At 43.8% G+C, this 20531-nt stretch overlaps 1 protein-coding gene across 1 annotated transcript in view; it reads right to left on the bottom strand.

The window, feature by feature from the left end:
* Window positions 1-20531, bottom strand: part of CAP2 (cyclase associated actin cytoskeleton regulatory protein 2) — an 87695-nt gene that overhangs the window by 52763 nt on the left and 14401 nt on the right. The window contains exon 3 of the mRNA XM_084618262.1: window positions 19539-19639. Within this exon, the coding sequence (XP_084474388.1) occupies window positions 19539-19639 (101 nt within the window). The remainder of the gene's footprint in view (window positions 1-19538; window positions 19640-20531) is intronic.

Here is a 20531-nt window from a genome sequence, read left to right as displayed (position 1 = left end):
ACTTCCTTCTCCCAGCAATAATATTTAAAGATGGTCCTACTTGAGTTCTACTGCATATCCCTGTTTATGGAAGTGTGTTAATTTCATTCCACTATGTCTCTGCAAAGTAACACAAATGCTTCTTCACAGTGAGACTGCAGTATCACTGGCTGTAATCTACCACCGCACTTTCTTTTTTAACCACCTCACAGACTTGGAACTCTACTTTACACATTTCATTGTCACCTACCTGAGGAGCCCTGCAAATCCGTTGATATCCACTTTACATCCGCAGACCATGTTTGCAGCTCGCGGATTGGATGCGGACACACATTTTGTATCCGCGCAGGGCTCTACCTTCCTGGTTCTAACTAACTAGTTATTTACCTAAACAGATACATTTATTTTTACAGAGAGCTGGTCCTTGAATAGGACTCTTTATTGAATGGGCAGCCAGTATAGTGACCGTGAGCACAGGGGTGATGTGTTTACAGTGACTTTTGTGGCTGAGCAGATCGGCTGCTGCATTTTGTATCAGCTGAAGCTTTTTAAGTTTTATTTGGCTTCCTTCCCAGATATGAAATGAAGTAATGAAGTCTGGAAGTCATAAATGCCTGGGTAAACATGGCTAGATCTGTGTCCTACTGGATGGGGCACAACTTCCGGCTATCAGTGGGTGCCAATGGATATATTTTGCAGCCATGGCTCTCCGGGCATGCAAAATCTTTGGGAGTCCTTTTAGTAGGTTCAAGGCTGTGCACAGATTTCACAATTAGTGGGCAGGTGCCTTCAGTTGAGGTGTATGTTACAGAGGAAGCAAACTATGAAGCCAATTTCTTTCTTATGGAAGTCTATAGCGCTTCCATTGACTACAATCAGATAAGGAGTGGGTCCTTCTGTACATTCTCAGTAACATTTATCAATACCCAGGTCTCGAGATAGTGAAACCTAGCTCACCGTGAACACCTCACCGCTTTGCTCCACTCACTATGCTGGCTGTACACTGAATAAAGAATCCAATTCAGGGACCAGCTCCCTGTAAAAAGAATGCTGTCTGTTTAAGTAGATAACATGTAGGTAACAATGAAATGTGTGAAACAGTCCCAACGGCTGTGAGGTGTTTAAAAAGGAAGAGCAATGGCATATTACAGACAGTGACACTGCATTTGTCCTACAAAAGGTCTCTGCAGAATTCTGGCTAGATTGCTGTACAGGCATATATACATAGAACCAGATGTTCGAAAAAGCTCAGCACCCAATAGCTCTCATTTAAGATCCTAAATAAGAGGCTGGATTTTAAAAATAATTCAGCTCCTAATGGCTGTCAATGGGAGCTGCTGAGTTCTTAGCAGTTTCGAAAATCTGCTTCCTAATGTACAAGTACAGTAAACTATGCATCTTAAGAGCACTGTGCCGTAGTTCTGCCCAAAACTTCCCCTTCTCTGGAGAAAGCATGATAAAAAACAGTATGCTTGTATCATCCTAGCTGCCACACCATACAATTAGCTCTGTGCATGACAGCTGACTAAAGAGATTAAATAAACTGTATGCTGTGTGTGTGTGTGTGTGTCTTTCAAGCAGTTTTGAAGCTGCCTCTACAATTTCAGATAGATATATTTGGGCTGATGTTAGCTAAAATTCAGGCTTCAGTGAAGGTTGTCATCAGTACATATGTCTGCAACATCTGGAGGATACATGTATTTTCACAGTGGCTGGTGGCAGCGTGTTCTCAGCAAAGGGTCCTTGACTCAGGAATTCACTTCTCCCCCTTATCCAGCCAAGTAAGGTCTTGTCTACTCTAGAGAATTTTACTGTTCTAAGAATGTTTAGTTCCCCTAGTAGACTTGTAAAATATCTCATGTCCACATACAAAAGTGCTCCGAATGGTTAACATGTGTTCCAAGAAACGATTTGGATTAAACTTCCTTTTAGACAGCCTAAACTACTGCATTCTTTTAGTGCCAGTGTAGATGGAGACTTGCCCAAATTGTAGTGATTCAAACCACTCTCCTACAGTGCACCCTAATGATGGGGTCTAAATTAGCTGTTACCACTCAATAAAGAGATCTTGGAGTCATCATAGATAGTTCTCTGAAAGCATCCGCTCAGTGTGAACCAGCAGTCAAAAAACTATCAGAATGTTAGAAGCCATTAGGAAAGCGATAGATAATAAGACAGTAAATATCACAATACCACTATATATATCCCTGGTACACCCACACTTTGAATACTGCATGCAGCTGCATACAGTCACTCCATCTCAAAAATATACATATTAGAATTGGAAAAAGTACAGAGAAAGGCAACAAAAATTATTAGGGGTATGGAACAGATTCCCTATGAGGAGAGATTAAGAAGACTGGGACTGTCTGAAAAGAGACAGCTAAGGGGAGATGTGACAGAAGTCTACACAATCATGAATGGCATGGAGAAAGTGAATAAGGAAGTGTTATTCACTCCTTCACATAACACAAGAACCAAGGGTCACCCGATGAAATTAATATGCAACAGGTTTAAAACAAACAAAAGGAAGTACTTCTTCACATAATGCAAAGACAACCTGTGGAACTCATTGCCAGGGGATGTTGTGAAGGCCAAAACTATAACTGGGTTCAAAAAAAGAATGAGATAGGTTCACAGAGGATATGTCCATCAATGGCTATTAGCCCCTATTTTCTGGGTGTCCCTAAGCCTCTGACTGCCAGATGCTGGGACTCGACGATAGGGGATGGATCACTCAATAAATGCCCTATTCTGTTCATTCACTCTGAAGCATCCGGCACCGGCCACTGTCAGAAGACAGGATACTGGACCATTTGTCTGATCCAATATGGTCTGTCTTATGTTTGTTCACTACTGGCTTTTGATGTCTCCCTGAACGCACTGCTCTGGTAGTGGTGCCAGGAACTCTGGGAGCGAAGCTTAGAAAAGATACTACAATTGAACTGTTCAGAATAGTGCTAGTTTGGACACTGGGCAAAGCTTCATTGGTTCAGAATGTGAACTGACAGGGTCACGCTGAGCCATTTGTGCCTGAACCAATTCTATACCACCCATTCAGTTAGGAACAGTTCAATTCTGTAGTGCAGGCATGGTCCTAGGCAATGGTAAGTCCATCCCTCCTCTCAGGCTGTGGTGGTGGTGGTGGAGGTGGTGGTAATTCGCTTTGTTTTGGGGCAATGTTTGTTCTTTTTATTATCTTTGCAAACTATAAATTCTGTATGTATACATTTCATACCTGCACCTTGAGTTTGGGAATATGAGCGCTGTAGGCTGGTGGGCTGTTCCAGCAGCCAGAAAGGGAAGCAAACTCCATGCCCAGGTCCCTGCATGGTAGATTGTTTATAACAAAGGAGATAAACGACACAAAATAACAACTCAGCTGAAAAATGTTGCTTGCTATCCCCAGACTTTTCCCTGCCTCAACCAGCCAAGGAGAAAGAGGCCACAGTGTTCTTCCCCTATGACCCAGTTTTTTCTTCCTTATATATCCTGTCTGGCCAGGGATAGCAAGGATCCTGTCATAGGATGACTGGCCCTGTTAAGAGGGACTGGGTTCAGTTCACCTGTGACTAATTAGCTGCCTCTCAATGGGGCCTCATAGACAGTACCTGGCCTCTATAAAGAGCCTTGAAGTAGTTAGGACAGCGTATGTGTGTGGGTACATGTGTACTGGTGGGAGCTCTCTGGGATAGCTGCATGGTGCTTCCCAGAGTCCCCTGGTGAAGGAAGCAGTAGACAGCTAAAAGGATCAGGGAATTACCCTGTAGCCCGCTCTTCTGTACAGGGACAGGGTCCTGGGGAAGGACCCAGGATGGACTAGGATTTTAAGCCCAGGCCAGGGAGGGCAGACACTGATTGCATGGGAGTTTTGTTTAGGCCCAGAATGGCTGGATGCTATTTATTCAGCTTCTTCATTTGGGGCCTTGACAGAGGTGGATTAAGATTTATTGGGGCCCTGGGCACAAAGAACATTGCCCCCCCACACACATACACCCTGCCATGGAGCCCCATCCTCTGCTTCTCCCTTTCCCCCCATGGCCCTGCCTCCTGGCCTGGCCAGAAGCCGGGCTGTGGTAAGAGCTGCCCAGAGAGCCTGGGCTGCTGTGGGGAGTCCTGGACCCTCCACCTGTCCTAGACAGCGCACCCTGGGAAGCTGGGACATGGGCCCGGGGCTGTTCTCAGGCACCCCGGCTCCTCGCCCAGGGCAGATGGAGGGTCCGGGGTTCCCCAGGCTCCCTGGGTGGCTTTTATTACAGTCTAGGGTGACCATACGTCCTATTTTGGCCAGGACAGTCCCCTTTTTAAGCCCTGCCCTGGACGTCCTGACTTTTTTGGCAAAACTAGGTATTTGTCCATCATCAATTGGCAAGAGCAAATGGGATAAATGCCCAGCTTTGCCAAAAAGGGACTTGGGGCGGTAGCAGCTCTGTGGGGGGAGGGGAGAAGGGATTCGGGGGGGCCCTAGAAGGGAAGGTCTGTATACCAATACAAGGAGCAAAGGAGCAGTGTGTATACATGTTTAAAAGAGAGGGGAAATTTTGGCTGTCTAAAAGGCTAATTCAAATGGGGAAGGAATGAATCTGAGTGAGGGTGAGAGGGGAGCTGCAAAAAGCCTACATAGCTTATATATAACATACTGGGCTGTCTGGAAAAAAACAGCTATGGGGGTATTTATTGAAGACAACAAAGAAACCGTGTACAGTTGCTACACTTTATTTTACTGCCTTTATTGTTTTAAGTAAGTTAGAACTGCCTATCATATTGCAACTTGTTTAATAAAGAAAAACATTTAATGATTTAAAATACTTCAATTATTCCTGTTTAACACAGATACGAGATGTAACTTTTTCTTTTTAAGTAGTTTGAGAAGCTGATGTAGTAAGAGCATCTCAGCACAGGCTGTGGAGCCAGAAAAATGAGTTCTCTTCTTTGCTAGGTGGTCTTTGCTTCTGGCATAACTTTGCATTGTCTGTTTCCACATCATAAAATTATTTTTACTTACTTACCTCCCAAGCAGGGAGTAAGGATTAATTATTTAGCTTTTATAAAGCAGCTTGAAATTTAAAAATACTAAATATAAAATAAATATTTATTGGGAAAACACTAGATCGTAAGCTGCTGAGCCTTGTTTATTTACATGTCAAAGAATCAAACACTGATGTAAAACAGTCAACATAGAAATAAATATGAATGAAAATAAATGGTTCACCGCACTAAAAATTTGGCTATCTTAAAGTTGTCACCTTGTCAATAAATTGTTTGGTTTTGAATTAACCCTGCTGATACTTGTGACAGTAGTTTTGGAGCCTGTAATTTCAGGTGAGTGAGTGTGGACAGCTGCAGATGTCTGTACACATAACACAGCATTATGCCAGAGAACTCTGCCTAAGTTCCAAATATTGTAATAGCTGAGACATGAGTTTTTTTATTAAAACAGTATCTATTGGTAAGTGTTGGAGACTGGCAGTCAGGACTCTTGAGTTCTCTAACTAGCAGTGATACTTGATTCACTTTGTGCTTGACTGTAGGTAATTCACTAACCTCTGTGCATATCACTATACCCATGTGTAAAATGAGGGGAAGGAGAGGGGGTGGTAGCTCCGAGTGGGAGGAAGGGGGGAGAGGGATTCGGGGGGCAGCACCGTACGGGGTATGTGGGGAATATGCTCACCCTATAACTCCTGCATCCGGCCTAGCCAGGGAGCGGTGCCTCAGGGGGAAGAGGAGGAGCTGGGTGGCAGGGAGAGAGGGGGGTGGGGCAGGGGGTGGGGCCAGAGTTCCGACAATCCTGAGGGGCCCCCCAATTCGCCAGGGCCCCTGGGGACAGGCCCCAGGGGCCCATAAGGTAATCTACCACTGAGCCTTGAGTATATTAAGAGGACATGGAAGGAAGCCTGGTACCCCATTCTGAAGGATGAGTGGGATGGAAGAGTCTGGATTGGCAGAAGATGACAGAGCTAAGTGATAAATTTTGAGCTATTAAATTGGGACTTTCTTTTCAGCTTGTAAAGGGTTATTCTGAAGCCCATATTTTAATAACTGAGCCTGGAACATGGATGGCTTTGGCTTAAAGTGCAGTGGTGGGGTGATCTGAGGGATACTGAGATGGGCAAGCCAAGGCCAGAATCCTGGGGCGGGATGGTCCTGCCACAAGGGAGTGTCTCAGGAGGGCCTGCCTGGAAATCAATCCCTCACCTTTTTCCAGGCTGTGGCTTTACCTTGTCATAAGCACATTTTATAGACAATAAAACACATAAGTCCATCAATGGCTGTTAGCCAAGATGGTCAGGGGGACAACCTGGTGAAGCTCAAATGATGCCAATCACGAAGTTGGCTCTAAGAGCATCAATGTGTTACTTTTTCTTCCAGCTTAAACATCTTATTCTATCTTACACACACACATTATAGCAATAAACACCCCAACTGACTGAGGGTCACAACATTACCATGAGCTAATATTCCATTCTTTCTTTTAAGAATTGTAAGAAAGAGTTCAACCACCAAAAGGAGAAAATGGTCTTGCCTCTGAGATACTTGTCTGTTTTCAAGAGCCTTTTGAGAGTGAAGAGGCTACTCTTTCAGAAGTATGACCTCCTGGTGGCTTTAAGGGACAAGGAAGAAATGGAGAAAGAATGGAGCTTTGATTAAACAGGAACAAGCAAATTACCCAGTGCAGCTGCAGAGACAATATGTATGCTGTACTGCTGAATAATCTGATTGCTTTTTTTTTGTTTTGGTTTGGTTTTTTTGGTTTGTATAACTGGGCCAAATGTTAGTCACTAGCAATTCTCTAAACACTGGGCTAGTAACTGAACTGGTCAAGGAAAAGGAAAGCGAGCAAACGACCACCATCTTTCTCTCATTGGCCCATGCAGAAAATAAGGGTGAATTTCTGGTCCCACTGATGTCTCTATGCAGATGACTCTAGACCAGTGGTTCCCAAACTTGTTCCGCCGCTTGTGCAGGGAAAACCCCTGGCAGGCCGGGCTGGTTTGTTTACCTGCCGTGTCCGCAGGTTCAGCTGATTGTGGCTCCCAGTGGCCACAGTTTGCTGCTCCAGGCCAATGGGGGCTGCGGGAAGCGGCAGCCAGCACATCCCTCAGCCTGTGCCGCTTCCCACAGCCATTGGCCTGAAGCGGTGAACCGCAGCCAGAGGGAGCCACGGTTGGTCGAATCTGTGGACACGGCAGGTAAACAAACCGGCCTGCCAGGGGGCTTACCCTCGCAAGCCGTGTGCCAAAGTTTGCCGATCCCGGTCTAGATTTTTACACCCTTACCCACCTTTCTCTGTGAGTAGCCCTACTGAAATCACTGATACCATTCAAAGTAAGTAATTTGTCAGAATCCTGGCTCCTTTGAATTTGATTTCCATTTATATGGTTTTGGAAGACTCCCAGGCCAAAATTTACAAATGTAGGTATTTAAAGTTAAGGCATTTAAAACTATATTTAGGTACCCTTCTGCTAAAGAGTGGCCTGACTTTCAGAGGTGCTGTGTACCAATTCAGGGTTCAACCAGGGTTCTCCAATTCATGACTTGGAGTTGCAGGTGCTCAGCATCTCTGAAAAGCACTAAAGCAGGCCAGTTATCTAGGGCCAGGTTGACACTACAAACTTACTTAAGTATAACTGCATTGCTCAGGGGTGTGAAAAATCTACACCCCTGAGCAACATAGTTATATTGACCTTAACACCCCTGGGTAGACAGCACTATGTCGGCGGGAGAGCTTCTCCCACCTATGTAGCTACTGCCTTTCGCAGAGGTGGAGTTTTTAAGTCAATAGGAGAGCTCTCTTCCGTCAGCTTAGAGAGTCTTTACCAGAAGCGCTACAGCAGTGCAGCTGCATCAATGCAGCTGTGCCAATGCAAGTTTGTAGTGTAGACCAGTCCTAGGTATTTAAATATGGACTTAGGGGTCTACTTCTAGGCACCATGTTTGAATATTTTGGGCTCTGATTTAATTTTTAGTATTGATTACAAAGAAATATGCAGTTTCTGCAGTCACGCTTGGTCTCTGTTAAACAGGTATTTTATAAGAATAAGCTCAGGAGACTAAATTCTGTCCTCAGTTATACCAGATGTAAATTCAAAGTAACTCCATTGATTTATTCCAGGTTCACAGTGATATAGCTGAGAGAAGAATTTGACCTAAGGTCATTCCTTAAATAGAAGGCTATAAAAAGATTTCAGACTTAACTACTGACTTCAAGACCCTGTACCAATCTATTTTACTGCACCTCCAGGAGCTGTTGAGAAATGTGAAATTAAATTTGTAAATAACTAAATAAATTTTTGCATTACCCACTGGTGTTTTTTTGTGTATATGTGCATAGTTCAGATTGATTATGAAGTGACACAGTATAGTTTATGATGTCATATGATAACAGAAGTTAGCAACACCAGGATTGTTCTACCCAAATTTATTCTCCAGCATTCATGAAACTGGACATACTGATAATATGCTTCAATCTGAACAAAAAGAGGCAAATGCACATTTACAATACCAGTTGCTCCCCCCTCCCGCAACATCACTCCCAGCTTATTTAAAACAACACTCAAATGGCACATCAGTTTCTCTTGTGCCTTGTTAATACTCAGTATTCACTGAACTCCTTTTTTCTAGAAACTGACTGAAGAGGCAGATTCTGAACTCATTGTTTGCATATATGCTGACTGCAATAAATAACCCCCAGTTTCCAAACCCAGCATTTCTATGCGACTCAAACAGTTGCAGCCACCAACTAAAAAAAAAAAAAAGCAGGGGGGAGGGGGAGAGGAGTTATGCAGGGCAGTGAAGGCACGTGGTCCTGGAGAAAATGAGATTGAAAATTAATGAAAAAGCTTGTTCACTGCCTGTAAAAACAAATAACTCCAATCAAGCATAAGAGAGGGGAATCACTGTTCAGCATCAGAGGAAAAGCTTTAAAAATGGACACTGAGGGGTATATTATTCTCAACTTGAAAAACTGGGCTCAGTAGCACTGCAGCTCTGAGATGAAAAAATAATAATACATTTTCCTTCACTGTGAGAGAAATTAAAACCACAGGCCAGATTCAATGGTGCAAGAAGCTGTCAACGATAGTTTGATGCAGGGAGCTCGCCCTGATGCGGAGGGCAGGTACTGCTAATTCTGCCATTCTCCCTTAGATTTTCTGCTGGATCAGGGCAGCTTTCTATTTTGGCGAGGACTACATAGGAGTCTGCTAGCACTGTGACAGGCACAGAACTCCCAGCCTAGAAGGATGGGTGGCTACGGCGGCTTTAACCCACCTTTGTACTCTCCCAATCTTGGGCTGTCTGGGACTGAAGAGGTCCCCAGCATAAGTTAGCCTTGGGGCTGTCTAAGGTATGGCCCCCTTTCAGGACTTCTTATTATTTATTTTACCATAGCTCCTAGGAGCCCTAGTCATGGACAAGGACCCCACTATGCTAGGCACTGTACAAACATAGGGGGAAAAACAGATGCCCCAAGGAATTTATAATCTAAGTGTAAGACAAGAAACAAGCAACAGGTACATGCAGACAGTGCAAGGAAACAATGAGACAGTATTGGTCAGCATGATATGCAGTGGTCTTAGAACACAAAGCAGCCTCATCATTGTCATTTTTTTTTTTTTTTTTACAGGTATCACAGCAAAGGAGAGCTTTAAGGAGGATTGCCTTCCTGCAGTGGTTCCGCATCTATGGGCGGGCACCTCTAGTGGGGTCGCTCTGTTAGTGGGTGGGGTCACAGCAATCCTGAGTGCGCAGGATTGTAAAATGGCATCCTCTGTACAGCATGACCTCACATGTATGGCGTATGCGAGATCACACTCCATGGTGGACACCACTGATGTGCAGAACAAAACGGCATCCTCTCTCAAGCCTGATTTTGCACCTCCGAGGTGATGCTGTGCAGAGGACACTGTTTTAAAATGGCATCCTTCAGATTGTCTGGGGTCATAGGAAACAATACATCTGAAAATGGGGTCATGCAGAGAAGAGGTTTGGGAACCATTTCCTAATGGCTGTGAACCTCCAAAGTCTGCCTGCTGCAGTGCCACCCCTGACAAGCCCCCTATCCTGGGGCTTAGAATGGGCTCCTTGGAAGGCAACCCGACAGCTGTCTTCTGCAGTGTGTGTGCCAAAGGAACCCTCCCCCAGCTGCAACCGGGGCTTTTAGGACCCCTTTATGACATTCAGGCCTGTTAACCAAGCAAAAAGGAGACAGAGCAGAGTTGAGGATGCCACCTCTAGAATTAAGAATGCAGAAAAGGCTTAAGTTATAACACCACACTCCCACCCGACCCCTATTTTTACTCACTTGTGACTTCCCCCAAAATTCTTCTTATGGGCTGATATTTTTCATGTTTGGTTTCTGCACAGAAGATGTTTGTTTTAAACTGAAGCTGATTATGTTCAGCTGTTTTGGGAATTACAAAAAAAAACTTGACAACATTATTTTCTATTCTCACCACCAGTTTTTATCATACCTCAAAAATTGCTGAAATTTGAAAGTTCAAATGTTGATTTAGAGACTTCAAGTGCCTGAAAATCCACCACATCCCTCCTATATTTTTCCAGTGGTTAATCACCCTCACTGTTACCTGCACCTTCTTTCTAGTCTGAATTTGTCTACTTCAGCTTCCAGTCACCTCTTAACCTTCTCTTGGATAAACTACGCAGATGAAGCTTCTTTAATCTCTTATTTAAGGCAGATTTTCCAGATCTCAAATAATTCTTCTCTTTTCTGCACCTAGTGTGGATTAGCCAACAGGCTGACAGGGCCCGTGTCCAGGGGCCCCAGCCAACTGGGGGGGTCCCGGAAAATGGTCGCTTCGCCCCAGCAGACATCTGCCGTGTGGCAGCAGAAGCCCAGAGCCCTGGCAGCAGCACCGGGCGTGGCGGGGGAAGCCCCCACGCCCCAAACCCACTCTCTGGAGGAAGCACAAGGCAGTGGGGGAAGCCCCAACACCCGGACTCCAGCAGATACCACAGGATGGACAGGGCAGGGGAAGCCCCAATGTCCCGACCCTGCTCCCCGGCAGAAGCGCCCAGCATCCAGACCCTGGCTGCAGGCCTGGGATGGAGGAGCTCTGACTCCCTGCCGCAGCCTCAGGGCTGGGGCAGGGGAACAGAGCTTCTCCAGTCTTGGGGCCACAGTGGAGGGTGGCAGAAGGGAGCAAACAGGGGCCGCAGTGGGCAGGGCAGAATGGTGTGGGGCCAGGGGCAATGCCGCAAGCAGAAGGAGCAGAACGGGGGCGGGACCATTGGGAGGGCCCCCCCACTTGCTCTGGCCACGGCCCCACAAAACCGTAATCAGCCTCTGTCTGAACCTTCCCTATTTTGTCAACATCCATTTTGAGATGAGGATCCCACGGTATTCAGTGCTGTACAAACACAGAAGAAGATACCGTCCCTCTCCTGAGAGGCTTACAGTCTAAGGTCGTGATCCTGCAAACACTTATGCATGTGTTTAACTTTACTCCCTCCCTCAAGCAGTCCCAGTGGTTTCAGTGGGACAATGTACATGCTTAAGCATGTGTGTAAATTTATGCAGAATCCAAGCCTAAGGAAGCAGGTTGTATAGAATTGTTGATAGATTGACTATTTTTGTTTTTGGGTTCTTAATGTTCTGACTTAACAAATGCCATCTGGAGGACTCCCAGTAGAATTCCCCCCCCCCCCCCTTAAACTTACAGGTGCATGCTTCTGGTGCCAGCAATGCACAGCTAGGCATGCTGGGCACCATTTCCCGATTTTAAGCAGTGTCTGTTGGACTTTTTTTCTCCTCCTTTTTAAGATAAAGCTGGCATTACTGCAACATTAAGGTTAAGAAACAAAGAACCCAATCCAATTTGCTATTAAAATCAACAGAAAGATTCTGATTGACTTCCATGGGAGCTGCTTCCAAGCAATCAAAAGTCAGGAAATTCCAAAAGTAAATGTGGGTATTGCATTGGTAATTTGGCCACATTGCACATATGTAGTATCTTGTATTCCTGTCTGTCTTCTTAACCAGTAATACGTTAAGATTTAAATTTATATTATGTAATATTTTATGGTACAGATATAGGATGTGCAATAAAGCTAAGTCAGGATTACTAAAGCAACCTTAACTTTGAGAATTTCTGGATTTTTTTAATATTGTTTTTTTCGATCAACATCATATTAAGACTATTTTTTTATTTAATTTTCTCTTTATTTTACAAAAGTGTATTTTGGATATTTTAAAAATATTTTTGCTTCATTCTTTTTTCTTTTGCTCTGTTGTTTCCCTACCCTGAAAACTGTTCTATCTAGTGTTTGCTTTCAACAGCTGAGAGATAGCCCCGCTGCATGCTTTTCATTGGGCAGACTGACATCATTCTCTACTTTGAGTCCTGACTCAACTTTTAGCACAATGCCTGAAACCACACAGCCTGTGGGCACAGCAAGATCAACATGAGAGTACACGTGTGCATTCTGCTGCACTGTAAGCACATTGCCTTGTTAATGAGGAATCAGCCAAATAATAGGTTTGATAGTGCGTGGTTAAATTAGGCAATATAAATTGTAAAAGTTGCCCATTATAGAAAGGAGATCCTGTTGAAAAATCATTACCATGAAAGTCCAATGTCTACTTCTACATGTCTCCCTGTAAAGGACAGATGATTTGAGTACAGGGAGTGTTATATCTTACAATAAAATGCTTGTCATGAACAGATGTAGATTATTACTTATTTTGTTTATAGTAGTTACCAACAGGAAGAAAAAGAAAGTTACCTTCCCTTAGTCTAATTATTATTAATGATTTGGAAACTTGATCAGTTCCACATGTGCTGTGTTTGGTCCATTTGCAGGAACAAATGGTGGGGCAAGATTCCCCATATCGAAATCCTGAATCATTGTCGAATGTCTGGAATTCAAAGCATTCTCATAAACACTCAGCTGCATTAGTCTGGGTATCTCGTTCTATTGCCAATTTGAGAATACTCAGGACCATATTTTATGGTCATCTAATGTAAGGTACCTGTTCTCGTGGTGGCCAATAGAAATGATATAAAGACACACTGAAGTCAAACGTGAAAGTATATTAGGTTGATCCCAACAACTGGGAAGCAACAGCCCACGACAAAGCAAGGTGGCTGCAGATATGTCATGTCACCATTAACTGCTTTGAAGCAAGGCACATTAATACCTTCTGTGAAAAATGTGAACAGCACAAAGCAAGGATACAACAGCCTGCAAAGATCATGGACAATCTTGTCTGTCTCCCACATAACCATGTTTCTTGCATTAGTCTGACCTTGCATGTACATGTTCACCTATAGCATTTGCTGAATCCTGGTACATGGACACTGACATGAGATTCCATCATTAATGATTTGCACAGGCACCGGCTTTTCCCTCTGCCTGGGGGTGCTCAATGCCCGCTCAACCCCGGGCCCTGCCCCCACTCCACTCCACTCCACCCTCCCATGCTCCCACCCCACCTCTTCCTGCCCCAGCTCTGCCCAGGCCCTGCTCCTACTCCACTCCTTCCCCCAAGGCCCCATCCCTAACCCGCTTCTTCTCACCCAGTTCCACCTCCTCCCCCCGAGTGTGCCTTGTCCCCACTCCTCTCCCGCAGCGGCTCCTGCATGCCGTGGAACAGCTGATTGTGGCGGCAGGTGGTGCTGGGAAGGAGGGGTAGGAGTTGATTGGTGAGGTAGCCAGCGGACAGGAGGTTCTGGGGGTAAGAGGAGAGCTGGCTGCTAGTGGGTGCTGAGCATCTGCTATTTTTTTCCTTGGGTGCTCCAGCCATGGAGCACCCACAGACTCAGCACCTATAATGATTTGCATTACAGTAGTGCTTAGTGGCCTCTATTGAGATTGGGGACCCATTGTGCTAAGTGTGGTGTATTTGCACAGCAAGAGAAAGTCCCTGCCTGATCCATTTAAAATCTAAACAGAGAAAGTATGTGGGGGAGAAGGATTATTATCCCCATTTTACAGATGAGGAACAGAGATTAAGGTCCAGATCCTCAAAGGTATGTAGGCACCTAACTCCCATTTATTTTTATTGGGAGTTAGGCACCTAAATACCTTTGAAAATCTGGGCCTAAGTGACTTGCCCAAGGTTACAGAGAAAGTCTGTGGCAGAGCTAGGAACTGCACCCAGATCTCCTAAGTCCCAGGCCAGTGCCTGAACTACAAGACCTTCCTAGACCATAAGAACAGCTATACTGGATCAGACCAGTAGCCAATCTAGCCAAGTATCCTGTCTTCTGACAGTGGCCAATGCCAGGTACTTCAGAAAGAATGAACAGAACATGCAATCATTGAGTGATCCATCCCATTGTCCACTCCTAGCTTCTGGCAGTCAAAGGCTAAGGACACCTAGGGCATGGGGCTGCATTACTGACCATCTTGGCTAACTGCTATTGATGGACCTATCCTCTATGAACTTACCTAATTTTTTTTTGAATCCCATTATATTTTTGGCATTCACCCCCGGCAACAAGTTTCATAGGCTGACTCTGTGTTGGGTGAAGAAGTACTTTCTTTTGTTTGTTTTAAACCTCCTGTATATTAATTTCATTGGATGACCCCTAGTTCTTGTGTGATGTGGAGTAAATAACACTTCCTGATTCATCTTCTCCATGCCATTTATAATTTTACAGACCTTGGATATATATCCCCTTCATCGTCTCTTTTCTAAGCTGAACAGTTCCAGTCTTTGCAATCTCTCCTCATACGGAAGCTGTTCCATACCCATAATCATTTTTGTTGCCCTTCTCTGTACCTTTTCCAACTCTAATATATCTTTTTTGAGATGAGGCAACCAGAACTGCATGCAGTATTCAAGATGTGGGCATACCATGGATTTATATAGAGGCAATATGATATTTTCTGCCTTATTATTTATCCTAATGGTTCCTAACATTGGTAGCTTTTTTGGTTGCCACTGCACACGAAGTGGATGTTTTCAGAAGACTATCTATAATGACTCCAAGATCCTTCTTCTCAAGAAACTACCTAGAAACCCAATTTAAATGTCACACACTATATACAGGGGGGTTGATTAATTTCTGCTGGTGTACGTATGTATAAAAATCACCCCATCCCCTCCCCTGTGTGCCAGCAGGGACAGCTTCATCCCAGGTGCACTGCCCAGGGAAGGCAGCTTTGAAGAACAGCCAGGGTGCCATAGGAGCCCTACAAGCAGAGGCTGCTCAAAGGACTGGCTAAATCAGCACAGCCCGTGGGCATTAGCCGGGAAGAGCCACCTTTCACTGCTGGGGTTGTGGATGGCTCCAGGACCCCTGCTGGAGTGGGGGGGGGGAGGGAGGAGGAAGTGTCTTGAGACACTGCAGCCACTTTTCAGATATACTTTGTGCCACCAGGGACTGCAGACTGTTTCTTCGGCAGAAATAGTAGAACCTAGATGGGAAGAGAGACCGGTAACCTTTTCCTCTATGGACTAAAAAAGTTGTAATGTGAGGAAAGGGAACTACGATTAGAGTTAACCAGATAACCAATTCTTTGAATACAGTAACACATATCATACAAGGTGTTTGGCAAGGAGGCTGTAATTCTTTTCTACCACGTGTCCTACAAAATATTGTCATATGGCAATCTTACGGTATCCACACCTTACCTCAGAAGACTTCTCTACTTGTATGTTCTAGTCTTATCATTACATTGTACATCTTATCTTGTACATCATTATTCTAACTTGCTTGACCCAAAGCATCCCGGAGCCTGTAATATCAGACTCCCATATAACCAACATAAACTGACTCATACTGAACACTTGACAAAGCCAGGTTCTCAGCCCCTTCGTACTGCTTGACCAGTCTCCTCAGTGTAACAGAACCACTAGGTAGAACAGATCTGGCATAGCTGGCTCTTTGTCACCCTCATCAAAGTCCTGGGAGGAGGGGATATGGCCAGGCAAAAGGGGATGTAGCTGATGCACCTCTGCTCCAGCTATCTGTGGCTGCTGGAATATCCACACGGGTGCAGTTTAAACTAGGAGGCCATCTTTGCACTCCCCTGATTCCTTTTCATCCTTGGACTCAGGTTAGAGCAGCCTCACTATGCCCAGGGGCTCTGAGAGGCATGGATTAGAGTTGGTTTCCCCAGTTATACACTGCCAGATAGCCAGTTACACCTGTTTTGTGGCCAATATGCATCACCACAGGGGCTCAGCAAGGCCGAAGATCTGGCCGTAAACATTTAATATAGCTTGTTTTCAATAGGCTATACAAAAATCCTTGCTTTTGGTTTTTGATGTGGTTAGCTATTTTAATGCATTTGACCTCCCAAAATAATCATCACTAGACATGCTATAGTTTGAATTCAAAACCATTCTACTACTAACTGGATTGGGTCTACGCCGAACTCTTCTTTAGTGAACTAATCTTTCTGAAATCTACTGCACTGTTATGTTCACCAGGGCTTACGAAAGCTAGTTATCAGTTCTCTTTTTTATTTTGTTCTCTTTCCAAAGACTAGCATACAGTAAGCTAAGAAAAACACAGGAATGGGGCACTGCAGCAGACATGAGATGTAGCTGTACTCTTCCTTTCATCAGAAACACAAACCACACCATTCTTACAGCAATAAACATGAAATGCATCACATTAAATCCCTTATTTCTTTAGCATAATATAACGTCTCCTATGAGCTCTCTCTCATATTACCATCCTGATCAATCAGGTATGTGAGGTTTTCTAGGCAACAGGTGTTTTTTGAAACAAAATACAACCTTCGGTTCAGCTTATTATGTGAAAGAGACAGCAGCTGCAAGCATAATGCTTAGGACACATGGTCTATAAGACACCCAGAAGAAAAACACTCCTGGTTCTGCTTGTTACGGTAAAGCACAGATGTTGTTGCAGCAGCAAGTAGAAACATAAAGCAACTATAGTCTGTGTTTCATGTTGTAAATTCAGAGACTAAAATTTCAGAATATTTTAACAGGTTACAAACAGAATCCCATTTTCTTTATACAATGGAAACTTGCTAATAGTTTCTATAGCTCTGAACAAACACTCTTTATCATTGTATTTATATTCCAGGAGCACCCACAATATGTCAGCACTGCCCACATTTTCAGGAAGATTAAATCTTTTCATTTAAGTATTCTTTTAAGTGGACTAATTTGTGTATGTCAAATGGTAGCCAGCTTAGAGTGGATTTACTCAATTAGCAGAGGTCTGCGGCTGGATTTGCAGTGTACCCATTACCATAGAGGAGATTCGGGATTCCATATGTAAATTAGCCCATGTCATTGTTTTGTTTGTTTGTTAGGATGCAATACTAAGGTTTCCTATTTATCATGGGGTTTTATACTGCTGCCCATCAATTGCAATAGTGAAGTTCATAGTGAACTTCATGGTGGCTCTGGCACTTCTCTATTTTTGAGGTCAAATCTCTGCTTAGGGCCTGGTTTTTGTTTTTAAAAATATTTTATTATTATTTTATAATTTGTATTCCCATAGCGCCTAGGGAATTCCCCTCCCTTTTTTAGCTTGTTTTGTTTTATTTTTTGCTGGTAGGGGCTTCAGGCTACAAGTGTTGGGAGTGTCATTTTTATGGTAGGAAGGCTTTTTCGAAGAGCCAGATTTTGCAGCAATTTCTAAAGACAGTCAGACTCTGGATCCGCCTGATCTCCTGATCCATTCCAATATGCTAGAGCTTCCTGACTGAGGCACTCTAACCCTATTGGACAATAATGTATAAAACCATACAAGAGACCCAGTTCAGAGAGCAACCTCAGAACTCTTGTACCTTGAGCAGACTGGATGCAAGGGTCTTTTGAATATGATGCTCTCAGCCGCTAAGGTGAGACACCCTGTCTTTGCAAACTCAGTGGATGCTGCATGTTTCCCTTGCTACAGGGTTTGTGGGGTAGAGTAGCAGCAGCAGTGAATTAGGCAAGGATTAATTCATACGGGGAAAGGCGTGGTCACACAGCTCTATTGAGATGAGGGAAAATCCCTGACCCTCTTTCACCTCCAACTCAGATCAGCTAACTGACTTTGAGCGATGAGCCTCCCATTTACATGTAGCTTTATGACATTACCAGGATAGACAGGATGTTGCAAGCTGTGATCAGATGAATCCATCCTTTGTCCCTCTGCTACAGAAAGTGAGCTGTAGCTCACGAAAGCTTATGCTCAAATAAATTTGTTAGTCTCTAAGGTGCCACAAGTACTCCTTTTCTTTTTAGAAAATACAGTATACTTCTGATTATCAAAACAGTGTGGGGGACACAGATTTTATCTCAGTAATTGGGAGTTTAGATAATCGAGGGCAGGAGCCATTCAGCAACAGGGTGGTCTCCCCCAGGGCCAGAAGCTTGTCCTCCTCCTCCTTCTCACAGTGCTTGCCAGGGGTCTCTGCTCTGCCCCACTCATTCAATCCCATGACAGCAGGGCTGCAGAGGGCCCCCTGTACTGCCACGGCTGGTGACACTTGATCCCTGCAGATGCAAGGTGAGGGAGGGAGGTCTTAGTGGGGCACAGCAGAGATCCCCCGTACAGGACTCTTCTCTGCCCTGCCAGGGCTGCAGCCTTCCCTGCACCTTGTACCTGCAGGGATTGGTTGTCACTGACCCTGCAGCTGTACAGGGAGCCCTCTCCAGCCCTGCTCACTCACTCCCATGACAGGGCTGCAGAGGGCTCCACACACTCCCATTCAGCAGCAGGGTGGCCTCCCCATGCCTGGGGGCTCCTCCTCACAGTCCTGGCCAGGGGTCTCTGTGCTGTTATCAGAACCTCCTCATTATCTGAATCCCATCCTTATCCCCCAGCATGAGAAACATGCCACAGAGAGTTATGTATCTCATGCTGGGGGACCAGAAGGGATTAAGATAATGTGTATAAGATAATGAGTATATTGTCACTGAATTTTAGAAAAGACAGTTTAAAAAAAATAAAAAGCCAGATCACAAAAGGGAGGTATCAGCACATAAAATGACCACATTCAGTGTGAATTAACTTTGTCTTTATAAAACTTCCTTGTTACAAAATTTATTGCAAAAGAAAAAAGAAACAGGCATAGATTTTAAAAATTGGGCAGATTAAAAACAATTTAATAATTTAAAACAAAACAAAATAGGCAAAAGTCCTGAAAATAAAGAAAGCAGATGAGGATTAAAATTAAAAAAACCCCAAAACTTAAGATCTGGAACCGAGTTGTTCACATTAATACCTTCTTACTTCATATTGCTTTTTATTCACTTGTTGCACCTTGTCTTTAATTAGGCCCCTATCCTGCAAATATTCATGCTCTTGCTGAACTGTATGCAATGGAACTACTCATATTGTGTATGCTAATGCATATGTGTAAGGTTTTTTTTTCTATATTAGCGCCTTGGATGGTAAACTCTTTGTGACAGGGACTGTATCATATTTTGTGTTCATACAACCACTAGTACAATGCAGTTTTATCTGACTGAGACCTCTAGGAACTACTACTACTAATAATTAAAGCAACAGAAATGAGAATTCCATAGCCCTCTCCACAATCAAGGCTGGTAGAGGAGGTTTTGTGTATTTAGAGACAACCACAGTTATATTGGGGAAAAATGGGAAAATACTCACATGTATCTTCACATCACCTTCCAGGATCTTGCTATTCCTGAGAAACTCAGCCACACTCCCATTTAACAGTCTATCAAAGGCTTCTACGTACGGTGCTACACCTTTGGGAGAAAGGCATTTCATTACAACTGGTTCATAAAGGCAGTAATTTGTAATACTGTCCTTTGCTGCCAGAGGGAAAAATACTGTAGAAATGGGAAAAAATTGTTGTAATCTTTTGCCATATTCACTGATTTGTAAAATCAGTGAAAATTAATGCATCACCATTATTTCCAGCAACAACCAAACAATATTGCTCCCAGTGGAACCTAGCTTGCAGCGTGAAAATAATGTAATCTATATACTGTATGTGGCTAGCGGCCTTTGTGCTAAAATAACAGGTGCTAAAATGAACATTTTTCAATATTGCAAAGTCAGAATGACCGGATAAGCATGATTTAGACCTTTTTATTAACACAGTGCTATTAATATACATAAAACAAGTGTCATCCTCCTAAAGGAATCTGTACTGAACCACTGCTATGTTTATTCCACACACCCATTCCTGAAGCTTTATAAATTGTTTGGCAGACATTAAAAACCAGTAAGTCAATTTCTAGTAAGGTGGGGCTTCAATACGGCAATAGTGCAATTCTACTATATGAGGGAATCAGTTCCTAAGCGATCAGTATACTGAAGCACAGCATTGGAATCTCCTTGTTTCATTGTCTGAGTTTACGAAACTGTAAATTCCATTAATGATAAAAGCTCCTCCGGTCACTGGAAAAAATCTAACTTTACTAAATCATTAATCTCAATGACTATGTGACCTTTAACATACCAAACTGATGAGTACAAGCACAATTTTTCATATAGAATATACTACTGTCTCCTGATACAGTGGATTCCATTTAAACTGGACGTGGATTGCCTGGACTACTGGGAAACCCAGGTAAGAGTCAGTTTCTTACACCAAACTGGCTTTCTGAATAACCTTATATATCATTTTGCCAG

Source organism: Lepidochelys olivacea, assembly GCF_965140295.1.
Source record: "Lepidochelys olivacea isolate rLepOli2 genome assembly, chromosome: 2".
Lineage (NCBI taxonomy): Eukaryota > Metazoa > Chordata > Testudines > Cheloniidae > Lepidochelys > Lepidochelys olivacea.
This window is presented reverse-complemented; position numbering and strand designations above follow the sequence as displayed.